This window comes from Priapulus caudatus, unplaced genomic scaffold (assembly GCF_000485595.1).
Source record: "Priapulus caudatus unplaced genomic scaffold, Priapulus_caudatus-5.0.1 Scaffold433, whole genome shotgun sequence".
NCBI lineage: Eukaryota > Metazoa > Priapulida > Priapulimorpha > Priapulimorphida > Priapulidae > Priapulus > Priapulus caudatus.
The window spans coordinates 80,125-93,820 of record NW_014577494.1 but is presented as its reverse complement, the minus strand read 5'-3'; the positions used below and the strand labels follow the sequence as shown (position 1 = coordinate 93,820).

At 44.7% G+C, this 13,696-nt stretch overlaps 1 protein-coding gene and 1 long non-coding RNA gene across 2 annotated transcripts in view; one reads left to right on the top strand and one right to left on the bottom strand.

Moving 5' to 3' along the window:
* The first annotated feature begins 1,335 nt into the window (after nt 1-1,335).
* LOC106810333 lies at nt 1,336-4,521 on the top strand. Its single transcript, XR_001394001.1, has 3 exons — nt 1,336-1,360; nt 3,222-3,227; nt 3,729-4,521. It is a non-coding gene; the product is annotated as an uncharacterized LOC106810333 (long non-coding RNA).
* Nucleotides 4,522-4,655: 134 nt separating this feature from the next.
* LOC106810331 (vacuolar protein sorting-associated protein 54-like) overlaps nt 4,656-13,696 on the bottom strand; it is a 59,045-nt gene continuing 50,004 nt past the window's right edge. Inside the window, exons 16-24 of the mRNA XM_014813640.1 lie at nt 12,639-12,688; nt 12,216-12,298; nt 11,513-11,606; nt 10,682-10,875; nt 10,016-10,137; nt 7,439-7,519; nt 7,066-7,173; nt 5,424-5,518; nt 4,656-5,148 (exon numbers count right to left, since the gene is read on the bottom strand). Of these exons, the coding sequence (XP_014669126.1) occupies nt 5,046-5,148; nt 5,424-5,518; nt 7,066-7,173; nt 7,439-7,519; nt 10,016-10,137; nt 10,682-10,875; nt 11,513-11,606; nt 12,216-12,298; nt 12,639-12,688 (930 nt within the window). The 3' untranslated portion in view covers nt 4,656-5,045. The remainder of the gene's footprint in view (nt 5,149-5,423; nt 5,519-7,065; nt 7,174-7,438; nt 7,520-10,015; nt 10,138-10,681; nt 10,876-11,512; nt 11,607-12,215; nt 12,299-12,638; nt 12,689-13,696) is intronic.

Below are 13,696 nucleotides of genomic sequence, written 5' to 3'. Positions count from 1 at the left end.
CAGCCAATAGCAACGTGATCTGCGGGCGAGCGAATATCACGTATTGGTTCAATATCACGTATTTCAGCGTGTTGATGGAAGTGTTGCATAATTGTGATGTCATGAATGACATTACTAGGATCATGTATACATAAAATACCAAAATGTTTTATTAATTAGATTAAGCTAGTAGTGAAGCTACACACAGACTGTGCTAACTGTGTGACACAGTTAGCATGATTAAGAGGAAGAGGAAAATAATAATGCAAAAAAATGGCTGACACGTGAAAACAGAGAACAGTGTTAGAAACCAAATGTGCCCTTCCTTGAGTCACACTTTCCAACAAAATCCTTTGCAATTGCTTCAATATCGATTCCATCTGTCTTGATGAACGTGCAAAACAGCAAGGTGGTTGAGCCTTGCCTGGGCCATTGAGCTTCGAAGATAAGTCTTCAGCCGACGCAGACCAGAAAAGCTTCTCTCTGCTTCTGCACTGCTACAGGGAATAGTAAGCAGGAGCCGCAGGAATGTGTCCACTTGATTAAACAGCTTTAGCAGCGATTAGCAGAACGGTGACGCGCCGCCACGCGCCGCTTGTGTGGAGATGGGCCTTTAGTGTCTATAATACAACGCAGCGTAGCTATATAGACACAGTAGGCTTGCGAATGCGTGGTGAATTGCTCGTTCAATGCACGTGAGATTGCATGTACTATGTAGGTCGAATCTAAATGATATTAAGGGTTCTATTTAGATATCTGAATCTGAATCACAGTTATCACACTGCACTTGACCACCTGGGGTTTTTATTTATTTTAACTTTCACCTGTGAAATATGGATGTTTCTCGATAATAAACGCTTATCGGACAATTTTGGACCTCCCCAGAAAACAAGGTATTCCAGAAGTTGGGGAGGTCCTTCAAAAAAGTAGAGGGTCATGATTCCCCCCCCCCCGACGCCCCCAGTGGTTGCGCCCGTGGATGTGGACAGTGTTGGGATAGGTTGAGTGTGTGGACAATGTTGGGATATGGTGAGTGGTGTGGTACATGTGTTGGGATAGGTGAGTGGTGTGGACAATGTTGGGATAGGTGAGTGGTGTGGACAGTGTTGGGATAGGGTGAGTGGTGTGGACAATGTTGGGATAGGTGAGTGTGTGGACAGTGTTGGATAGGTGAGTGGTGTGGACAATGGTTGGGAATAGTGAGTGTTGTGGACAAATGTTGGCATGAGTAGGTGAGTGGTGTGGACAATGTTGGGATATGGGGTGAGTGGTGTGGAAAACAATGTTGGGATAGGTGAGTGGTGTGGACAGTGTTGGGATAGGTGAGTGGGTGTGGACAATCGTTGGGATAGGTTGGAGTGGTGTGGACAATGTTGGGATAGTTTTTGGTGGCTGTGACAGCTGGTCTGGGATACCGTGAGTGAGTGTGGACAGTGTTGGGATAGGTGAGTGGTGTGAACAGTGTTGGGATAGGTGAGTGGTGTGGACAATGTTGAGATAGGTGAGTGATGTGGACAATGTTGGCGAATAAAGGTGAGATGGTGTGGGACAATGTGGGATTAGGTGAGTGGTGTGAACAGTGTTGGATAGGTGCAGTCGGTGTGGACAATGGTTTGAGATAGGTGTGTGGATGTGGACAAGTAGTTGGGAATAGGTGAGTGGTCGTGGACCAGTTATAGTGGTTGGGACAATTGAAGGTGAGTGGTGTGTGAGCACAACGGTGGTGGGGATACTGTTAGGTTGAAAGAACTGGGGGTTGGACAAGTTGGGGAGTTATTGGTGAGTGAGTGTGGAGGGTGTTGGGAGCATGGTGAGTGGCTGTGGGACAATGTTGGGATACCCGCGTGAGGTGTGTGGATGCAATAGTTGGACGGATCAAGGGTGAGTGTGTGTGTGTGGACTAATAGCTTGGGATAGGTGAGTGGTCGTTAGGACAATTGTCTGTGGAATAGGTGAGTGGTGTTGGACAATGCTTTGGAAGGAGGTCGGTGATGTGTGTGGAGCAGAAATGTTGAGATAAGTGAGGTGGTGTGGACAATGTTGGACATGGTGAGGGATGTGGAGCATGTAGCTGTGTTTGATTCAAGGTGAGGAAATGGTGTGGATCAGTGATTGGGATTAGTGAGTGTTGTGGACCAATGTTGGGATAAGGGCGATCCTGCTTGAGTGGTGGTGGACAATGTTGGGAGCATGCGTGAGTGGTAGTGTAACAGTGTGTTGCGTGATATGGTGAGTGTTGTGACGGGGATGTTGGGCACTACGTGATTTGTAAGAAACGCAGTTTGTTGGGAGCAGGTGAGATGTGGAACGTGTTGGGTAGGTTGGAGTGGTTGACAGTGTTGGCTCTAGGTGAAGTGGTGTGGACAAGGTTGGGTGTATCAATTGGGTAGACGTGTGCTGGGAAATGTTTGGGGGGGGGGATAGGTGAGTGGGTGTGGACCAGTGTTGGTATGATAGGTGAGCTCGGTGTGGACAGTGGTGGGATATGGTGAGTGGGTGTGGACATGTGGGGACTAGGTGAGTGGTGTGGACAACTGTTGGGATAGCGGTTTACCGGGGATAAGTGTTCAATTCGGTTGTGTATGGATTCAGTGTTCACGTGATGGTGAGCTGGTTGTGGACAGTGTTGGGATAGGTGAGTGGTGTGGAACAGTGTTGGGGATAGGTGAGTGTGTGGACAAGTGTTGGGATAGGTGAGTGGTGTGAACAGTGTTGGGACAGGTGAGATGTGGACAGTGTTGGGATAGGTGAGTGGTGTGGACAGTGTTGGGATAGGTGAGTGGTGTGGACAATGTGGGGATTAGGTGAAGTGCGTGTGGAGCAACATGGTGGGATTACGGTGAGTGTGTGGACAGTGTTGGGATAGGTGAGTGGTGTGGACAGTGGTTGGATAGGTGAGTGTGTGGAACAAGGGGTGGGGATATGTGAGTGTGTGGTCACAATGTTGGGCATTAGGTGAGTGGTGTGGAACTCAGATGTTGGGATATGGTGAAGTGGTGTTGGACAATGTTGGGATGGGACCCCGGGTGCGTGGTGTGGCAATGTTGGAAGTATAGGTGAGTGGTGTGACAATGTTGGGAAGTGTGAGTGGTGTGGACAGTGTTGGGATAAGGGTGAGTGGTGTGAACAATGTGTTGGGATAAGGTGAGTGTGGTGGACAGCTGTTGGGATATGGTTTGCTAAGTGGTGTGGACATATGTTTGTGGAATACGCGTTGAGTGTGTGGACAATGTTGAGTATAGGGTGAGGTGGTGTTGGACGAAGTGGTTGGTGATCGGTCATGTGTGGACGAATGTTGAGTTAGGTGAGGTGGTGTGAGACAATGTTGGGATACATCTTGGTGAGTGGTGTGGACATGATTGCCTGGAGATAGGTGGAGTGGACTGTGGAACAACAGTGTTGGGATAGGTGAGTGGTGTGGACGAATGTTGGGATAGGTGGAGTGGGGGATGGACCAGTGTTGGGTTTCCAGTAGGTGAGGGTGGTGTTTGGTCAAAATGTTTTGAAAGTATGCGGTGAGCTGGTGTGGACAACACTGTTGTGGAATACTGGGTGGAAAAGTTGGTGTTGGAACATCTACATCATGTTGGGATAGGTGAGTGGTGTTGGACAGTTGTTTGGGGATAGGTGAGTGCGTTTGGTGGACACTTAATGACTGGGGATAAAGGTATAGTGGTGTGGACAGTTGTTGGGTATAGCGGTGAGTGGTGTGGTTACATAGTGTTGAAGGATAAAATTAAGGTATCGAGTGGTGTGGACAATGTTGGGATAGGTGAGTGGTGTGGACAATGTTGGGATAGGTGAGTGGTGTGGACAATGTTGGGATAGGTGAGTGGTGTGGACAATGTGGGGACAGCTGAATGGTGTGGACAAGGCTAGGAAAATGGCTTACCGAGCAGGTTTTGAAGGATTCCGGGTGAGTCGGGGACAAACCGTAGGTACGGCTTTACACTAACGCGTGCTTTGCACTTGCTTCTCCATCAACAACTATTCTGTTGACTGCAGATGAGTATCACAGTCTCGCTCCCTCTGCTACACAGTGCGCAGAGCGATCGATTCACCTTCAACACAGCATGAAGGTCAAATGAAGGCACCACGCCATGACGAAATGCCACAAAAGCGAAGTTTTGCCGTCAATTTCTCACGGTTCCACTATATTCACGGTAGTTTCATTGCAGCTATAGTTTCAGAGTCTCAAGCACCACGCGCACACACGGGCATAAGAAGCCATAGAGCACACTAGCAAAGAACTATGCCAGTGTACCCACTGGGTCTGGGAATGACGCACAGAAACAGAGAGTTGAGTGTGTGTGGCTTCTGTGGCCATCTCGCGTGATACATGCAGATATTTGCATTGCCTACATCAAGGTTGCATTTTATCGCCAACGGATCTTATCTATGATCTGTATGGCAGGTAGTAAATGATGATGCCACCTACTAGTGATACACGCAGACCACTACTCGCCCTCAGCCCGAGGGAATGCATTACCATTCAGGAACATATAGTGACAAGTTCAGAGAGCACCGCTCTCAGCAGATGTACATTTCCCCGTCAACAGCTCACGTGACGGGCACGTGGCAAGTACTAGTGGCATTCGCACCAGAAATTTCTGCAAATTATATGTTTGGCCACAATTATCACTGCTCCAATAACAGATCAGACAACGTGGCAGACACTGACACTTGCGTGTGATATGTGTGTTAGGTCGAGCCTCGATTTTGTACTATGGTTTGCACTGATGGCATCAAGAAAGGTTTCTGATTGGGTACAATTAGAAGACGGGACAACATTCTGCTTGCCCGTAGATGACTAATCAAGGAGAATGGTTGCTGCAGATAGCAGCAGTGTCCTTCATTTGCTTGGCTCCACTTCCAGCAACTGTATGCAATCCGCATCTGGGTGTAATAATGGAATAATTCGGACAGCAAACGTTCAGTTCTGCACGCAAACACGATCATTTCTTCATCTGATAACTGTTTTATTGAAAGTTATATGGTGGCACCGTTCTTGTGTGCAAGGAAAGCAGCCATTTTGAGTGAACTGCAGTAGCATGCCCATGCAGGTTTCATCGACTTGGCCATACTTCGACCATTCTGTCATCAAAATTTCTCAAGGACGAAAGACTTTTCATCTGGCCCACGTAGAATGTAAGATCCGATGTTACAAGCCTGTAAACGTAGAGAGAGAATAAGTAGGGCCTACTCGGAATGTTAACTCTATCTTGATATTTAAAATTGACTTAACAACCATTTTTCTCTACATATCACCAATTTATTCAATTCTTCCTCTATCCCACAAATACCCATGTAAAATCTTTCATTTTTTAAATGCAGTTATAAGTTACGTTGAATTTGAACTTGAATTGCAATACCCATAAAGCATGCTAGTTGATGACAGAGGATCAAGCTTCTAGAACACATCTAGTGAAGTAGACGACACTTACGCATGCTGTGGTCCCCCGTTATTTAGTATACACAGCTTAGATAGCTTCTGTCGGAACTTCAACTTAAACGATTCGTTTATCTTGAGGAACAGCGCCTGGAAACAAACGTAAGAAGATAAACAATTAACAACTAGAGTGCTGTCTTCGCTGCAAGAGCGAACACTGTATTTGGCAATACATCTACTACTGTAGTAGCTCCAAGAAACGGTCTTGCTAGGGTTAGAAGACAATCGGTCGCACAGCCTGGTCATGCTACTACTGTAGCAGTCCTGGAACTTAATCTTAACTATTAGTCTATAAGTAGTTTATATATTCTGTTGCAAATTCAGCGTACGAACGCGGATCCGGGCCACTGTTGTTTCTAGCAAAATTATATAGTTGTTTCTAGTTTTCGGCAAAAATACCAGATTTTCACCGCTCATTATCTCAGAGTAGGGGCATCGTAGGGACATGCGGTTTGTTTTTATATTAACAAGGTAGGACAGCTAATCAATAAAACGGGGAAAGTTTATTAATTCGATTAATACTGCAACATGGTTTCAGCTTTTCACCGTTATACGCTCTCCTTCTTAATACGCTCTTGATAATATGGAGCAATATATTTGCATTTTAAGTAAGGTAAGTTTTAATACGGCACGTGTATGAGAGGCAGGGGGAGCGAGCGGTGGCGGTCAGAGAGCAACGCAGTTATGGTTCCTAGTAGCAGGCGAACAACAACGTCGCTTTTTCTATCCGTAATTAGCCCTGTATGTGACCAGATAAACACGTTGTAATATGCCCGTGCACAGGCTCACCGCCCCCTCTGCTAGTAGCAGGCGATGGTTATGGATCGATAGGTGGCAGCACTGTCCAGTCACACTGTCCAGGCTGAAATCTGCAACAATGCACAGGCATTGTTTCAGTTATCCTTTATTACAATGCACAATACACTTCCTTTAATTTTAATGCTGCCTCCTGCAAAATTACAGACCGGTAGGTCATATAGTTAAGGAAGAGATGCATGGCAAAGGCAGTCGTGGAAAAATAAAAAGAATATTAATAATAATAAGAAGAAGAATTCGTGGAATAACAATGTATCTGGCAAAACATTGCCAAATACAATTAAAATAATTGAGATGGTACTGGAAGAAAAGTAGAGCAAATAGTAAATATAAACCAACTGAAAATCTTACAGGATTACGGGAAATACATACCTCGATCAGCATAATGAACACAACGCAGTACACATAAATTAGCTCCATAAATATAATTAATCAATATAATTATTTCAATCTGCAAATATGCTGAGTTTCAATTGATGTGGGTGCAATAAATCGTTGCTTATCTGCAATTATACGACTGCACTATAAAGTGTTAAGCCACATGCACAAGATATGCAAATATTTAAAAGCACGATGTCAATTCTACACTGTTAACTATTCTGCACACGCAAATAGCACATGCAAATATTCACAAACAAACAGCGTGTATCATCGAGCTTTGTGCCAGATCTCTGATGGAAATAACAATGTGCTGTACCACAGCCGATGCCATCATGGTGTCGTGGTTGCTGGTAGAACGAACGACGACAGCAGCAAACAGTCGAGCAAGCAGTGATGGTGGCAGGCATCACTGTGACCAGGAGAATGCAGCACGAACTCACATTTATTTGTTCGGCTGGCAGTAGATCTATGATAGCTTCGTGCAGCTTGCCCATTTGCTTGCCGATGGCTCGCATGCCAGATGATGGCATAGGTGGCTTTGCCTCCCACTGTTATTAATATAAACAAATTTATTTGCACGCTCCCACGTGGCCACGGGAAATCTATACATCTCTGCATCTTATGGATTCATGTGTTTAGCAGTGCTAGTAGGTAAAGGTATTGATTATCGTGGATGCATACACAAATAGTTTTTACTTTGCAATGACTTAATGTCCAATAAAAACCACAATTATCACCACCAGAAAATGACAATGGCAATTATGATTAGTAGTAGTAGTATTATTATTATCATTATAAAAACAGCAACATTACCTTGGCCAATTGGGAATCTATCATCGTATCCATGATGGCCAGCAGTTTGTTTGCAATTTCATCGATATGGTCATTATAGTCCTTTGAACAAATTAAAACCAGTCACACATTGAATATATACAATATATATATACATGCTTTGCAGGCAGCAACTTTTGTATCTGTAATTTCGACACGACATCTTGGCAATGTCTGTAATTTCTAAATGCTGACGTAATTTGATATCGAAATAACATCCATCTATTTACCACCACCACCACACACACGGCTTACACGGCTTACATCCAACCACCTTAACCCATTAAATCCAACTACCTCTGTATACATAATCTATTCAACCATCTTAAATGACTAAATCCATATATTTCTATCATTTGCATATAACTATCGCTCAATGGGTCGTTGTCGTATCAGGTACTACAGATATGTACCCGAGGTACATATATGTATACACAAAGTGTACCAGACTTGTACTACAGAAGTGTACCCTAACCCTAACACTAACCCTAACCCTAACCCTAAACATACCTCATATAACAAGAGCCGCACAGCGTCTGGGCTCATCTGGGGTCTGTTGCTACGGTTATGAACGTACAATTTCAGTCGTGCGAAGTGACACATTTGTTAGGCGCAGATATGCAGATACGCAGTTGCGTACACATCATTGTTAGGACACGCTCACTATCTCTTTCCTCTATCTAAAAAGATGTCAACAGATAGCATTCGGACTCCAATAAGTTAGAGGGGCGATTCCTTCTCTCCCACGCTCCCCCCCGCACTGCGTCCCACCTCCTCCCCCTGCTCCCACTTACCTCCTCTGCCTCTCACTCGCCCCCCTACCGTCCCCATCTCCCCCCCTGCCGTCACCTCCTCCCCCTGCTCCCACCTCCATCCCCTTGCCACAACATTCTCCCACAACTAAGTACCCCGTCCCCGCTCGCATACCAACACCGTATCACCGTTTCTCTGTCCCCGTCCCATTCTACCCTCTCCTTACTTAGACTTCCCTCCTTCTCCAAATTCATTAAAAAAATAAACACCCAGCGAATGAGCCTTTCTAACGGCCCCTCAATAAGCTCTTCCGTATGCCCCTGATGTAACAGCATAGAAATCCATCAATATAAGCGTCCAATATTTTACCGGTAACAGCTATGTCGCACAACTGGAAATGGATCTGCACCGGGGCTCATAGTACAGACTATATGTTAAGATTCAAAGAAAAGAAAATATTATAATATAGTACTAACGTATATATCTCTTAACAAAGTTACAGAAAACAAATCTAATTTAAACCGGCCTATAGTTGCCGCGAAGATGGCGCCCTCAAAGTTCACACAAAACCAAAGATCCAACCGGTCCTGAAACCTACATAGGACAGCTAAAACCAAGTAATATATCAGGCCAAAGCGATAACTGCTCCCAGCGGTGCGTTAACAGTCATTCGCAGTCGGCCAGCCATAAACCAACAGATAAACGCTCCAGCCATGCGCCTGTGGTTCCTCAGCGAGCATCACGATTCATTCATTCAGCCTTCAGCGCCCAGGGGCAAACGTGCTATCAGACAGACTGCTTAGAAAATCATAATGATTAAGGAGCGTAAAACCTTTGTTCAAGCAAACATTTGCCTTTTGCAATACCCTGTGCAGCTAGTAGCCGCCACGCGAGAGAAACAGCGTAGGCCTAAATAAAAGCAAAAGTCAGAGCAGCAGTCTATGGCTAAGGCAACAACCAAAGTAACCCTCCCTGCAAGGCAAAAAGTACCAACCGAGGCGAGATACACTGCGCGAGGCGAGGTGGAAAGCTACGATTTCACTGGTCGCTTCAATAAAGCCAGTAAAACATGCTAGGTCACCGCGAAAGGACAAGAAAAAGTATCCCGCAGAGCGCGGTCGACCGTCAAGCGCGCCATTAAGCGCGCCGAGAGAGAGATGCGAGAAACGAGTTCCGGCGCGCGCGCACTGCACGGGGCAACCGAGCGCGCGTCTAGCAAGGCGTAATCGCTCCGTCAGACCATGTCCTACAGAAAATGTCTAAAATCTGCCCTGTGCCCATTGACCTTTGACCTGTGACCTCCAATTTCGGCACAGTGATGGCTTTTCCTACCATGATGCTATACACCGACTATCACGAGCCTAGGTCGAGCCGTTTAGATTTGTGCCGCAATTCTGCATTTCCTCCCTATACCTTAAGTTAAGGAGTGAATGTTCGCCCTTCTTTTACACCTCTTGACCTTTGACCTTTGACCTTTGACCCCCCAGCTTCGACATCCCAACTCGTTTTCGGATTACCCCCCCCCCCACGTCCCGAATATCGTGACCGTACGTCGAGCGGTTAAGATTTGTGCCCAACTGTTGACGGACGGACGGACGGACGCTCGGACGGACGGACGGACGATCATGCGATTCTACAAGCTGCATCTGACTATGTCAGATGAGCTAAAAATATAAACATAATACTAAACAACCTAAAATTACCTCGGGTACATATCTGTAGTACCTGATACGACAACGACCCTTTCTGCCTAACTATCCCCACATTAAAACTGGTGATGCCCCCTGCTGGTGACATTAGGCTCACCTTCAGCGCCTGGTCGAAATGTTTGTCTACAGTCTGCTGTCGTGTTGGGATTTGCCGTTTGAAGTGCTGTCTCAGCAGCGGCATGAAGTGTACCATCAGCTGCAGGCAGCTTGAAGCCAGGGCTGTGCATACACCAAATCACTGTCACAATACATTCTTCACCCTAGCACACTAACACCAAACCAGAGTTCCAACGTATCATTCACTCTTGCTCTCAAACGTCAAACCACCATCACAATATATCGTTCATGCTAACTTCCCATCACGAACCACCATGCCCACATAACGTTCACCGTAACCCACATTAATACCACCTATTCTTAAACAGTATATCATATACCCTTGCCCTGCATCAAAAACCATCGTGACAACATTGCACACCACCAAGGATCTCCGACTACCCTGCTAGCTGCTACCCTGCCAAATACTACCCTGCCACCCACTACCGTGCTACCCATCACCCTGCCATCTATTGCCTTGCTACACACTCCCCTGCTACCCCCTTGCTAGCCACTATTACCTTGCTACCTATTACCCTGCAACCTACCATCCTGCTACCTTTTGCTCTGCCACCTACCACCTACCACCCTGCTACCCATTACCCAGCCAGCTATTACCCTGCTACACACTACACTGTCACCTACTGTCAGCGACTACTGCACTCACCTAGGTTCTTCGTCGTGATTGTTTTCAGTCGGACCTGCTGGAGGGCGCCAGCGCCCAGCACCAGCTGGCAGGAGCGTGAGTTGAACAGCTTGAGCAGCTCGACGATGCGCGTCAGCAGGTCGGTGCCCACCGCCGGCATGTCGTCCACGCACTGCCCGTACTCCACCACCATCTTGAGCAGCATCAGCACCGTGCTGTCGCCGAGACGACGGTCGCCGTTAGCAACGAGCGCGATGCGGGGCAGGTGGGTGGGTGGATGGTTGGGGGACAATGAGCTAACGCGTAAAACACTAGCGATAATATCCAGCCAGCGAGTTTTATCTTAGGCCAAAACTAAATATAGGTGTGGTTACGGTTTCCCGACCGACCCTATTTATTCCCAGCGACCCTAAACATTTTATTCAGTTTTAAAAATTTAAAATTAAAAAATTAAAAAAATATAAAAATTTTACAATTTTCCCAGTTGCTACTTCAAAAGGCACAACGCACATCCTTTGGACATGGTTCGTAAATAAAATATTTCAAGAAAATAAAATGTTTTCCCTACATACCTACCCTATTTCTTTTTCGGCATGTAACGGTAACCACACATATATTTTGTTTTGGCCTTATTATAAACAAATGAAATTATTAACATCTTATTATTTTATCTATTGACATCTCAGGGAGAGAGATCAGTTGTTATACGCTATGTAGTGCAACGGATAAGCACATAAAAATGACCACATTATGCACTTTTTGTTAGAATTGTGAAACTCTGCACACACATACTACACGAGTGAGGATACACTCAGATAGGAGACGAGGTTAGTTATACTCCATGATGCTCACCCGACGACGGCGAATCTCTCCTTGCGCACAAACAGGTAGTCGACTGGCTTCTGAATCTCTGCGGTGTCCGGCCGAGACGGCAGGCTCACCTCACCTACGCATGTCACACAGCAATCAGTCATCAACCAAGCCATCAACGTGCCGACACATGAATCAAATAAAGTGATTATGTCATCGTAAATAGTAAAAGTAAAAAAACCATTTCCACTTTTTCACAAAATGTAAGTGATTCTGTTCACTTTTTAGGGTTAAATTGCTGCATTATACTTCCTATTTTGCTATGCTGTTCCATTTCGATGAACCAAATTAAGTGAAAACTACTTGGGTTTAAACTGAAATTTTAGGGCACCACAAACCAAAAACCACAAAGCAATTACTCACCACCTAGAACCACGAACCAAATTAAGTGAAAACTTTGAAGACAAGGAAAGTGTTGCCTTGGGTTTAAACTGAAATTTTAGGCCACCATGGCAAGTTGGCGGGCACCGAGGCAAATATTTCCTTCAAACGAGAAGCACCTAGGCACTTGCTTTTTATTAATGCCTAGCCTTTTGGCTGGGATATAGTTATCAAGGGCAAGCAATGAGAATGCAAAGTTTAGATGTGGATAAAAAGTGCATCGTCATGACTGCAATAACCATAATTTTATGCTTTATGCTTGCACTCGCTGGTAAAACCAAAAGTGTGGACAATGAATGCTCACCTGTCTCTTCCATGTGATCGACTAGTTCCTGAAACTCAGCGGGCACGTCCGCTTGTTTCCATCGCTCATTGTCTAGAATTAACCTAAAATAAACCGAGCAAATGCAGAGTTGCTGTAAGATCATAATGTTTAGTTGCTGAGTAACACAGTGACTGTTACTGATTGAGGTATTATCTATGAACTTTTATTATTATTAACTATATATAATTTAATTACATAATGATCTGATTTCATATTAATTAGTTCATGATTTCATGTTTTATAAATTTACTATTATTATTAAAAGTAAAACACTTCATACCACTGCATTATTGGTATATCAAATCTCATCTGACACATTTTTTTTAATTTCAACATTTATTTTTTAAATGATTTGAATATTTTGTATTTTTGAGGAAGTCTTCTAACATTCCTATTACTCACCCTAGTTTTTGTTTTCGCTCCTCATGGAATCGATTGACGAAGCGGTTTGCCTGGTAACATAATAACAGACACAGCATACCTGTCAATAAGCTACAGCAGTATGAAATGTATATACAGGTGTTTCTGAATAGTCTGTGACACATTGCACGATTCTTGGACCCTAAATAGCAGTTATTGCCACACAAGTGCCCCTCTAACTATGTTACCATCTCCTGACTCTATTATCCACCCACTCATCATTACTTAACTCTGTCATCCATTGTAATCACCATCACCTGGCTCTGTCACTATTGCCCAACTCTGACAACACCATCACCTGACCTCATAACAGGGCTAAAATTGAATGACAGCATCCAAAGCAAATGCCGTGGTTGCCCTATACAGTACTATATTGTATGATTCCTATGCACCATGTAGCATATATATATATCAGAAGTAGATAATAGGGAAGGAGTGTGACTTCAATAAACAAGGAAAATTCGTCATTTACTAGCCTTAGAATACCTACGATTTACTACGCGTAACTCAACCAACTTGAGCTCAAATCGTACACAGTACATTCGCCTAGCATCGTGCGAAATCGTTTCCTCGTATACACCCGCAATCCGGAGATACAGACTAAAACGTACGACACGATTATCCATTCTGTTGCCAGCAAACCGAATGTATAAACCGCCTAACTTGAAACAAAAGGCAGCTACTAACGACTCTTGTGCACTGTTGTGCCTTCGGCGATGCGGTGTGGCTCGCTAGTAGCTGCCTTTTGTTTCAAGTTAGGTGGTTTAGGCATTCGGTTTGCTGGCAACAGAATGGATAATCGTGTCGTACGTTTTAGTCTGTATCTCCGGATTGCGGGTGTATACGAGGAAACGATTTCGCACGATGCTAGGCGAATGTACTGTGTACGATTTGTGCTCAAGTTGGTTGAGTTACGCGTAGTAAATCGTAGGTATTCTAAAGCTAGTAAATGACGAATTTTCCTTGTTTATTGAAGTCACACTCCTTCCCTATTATCTACTTCTGATATATATCCTATTTCCTATTCCTATTTCCTATTG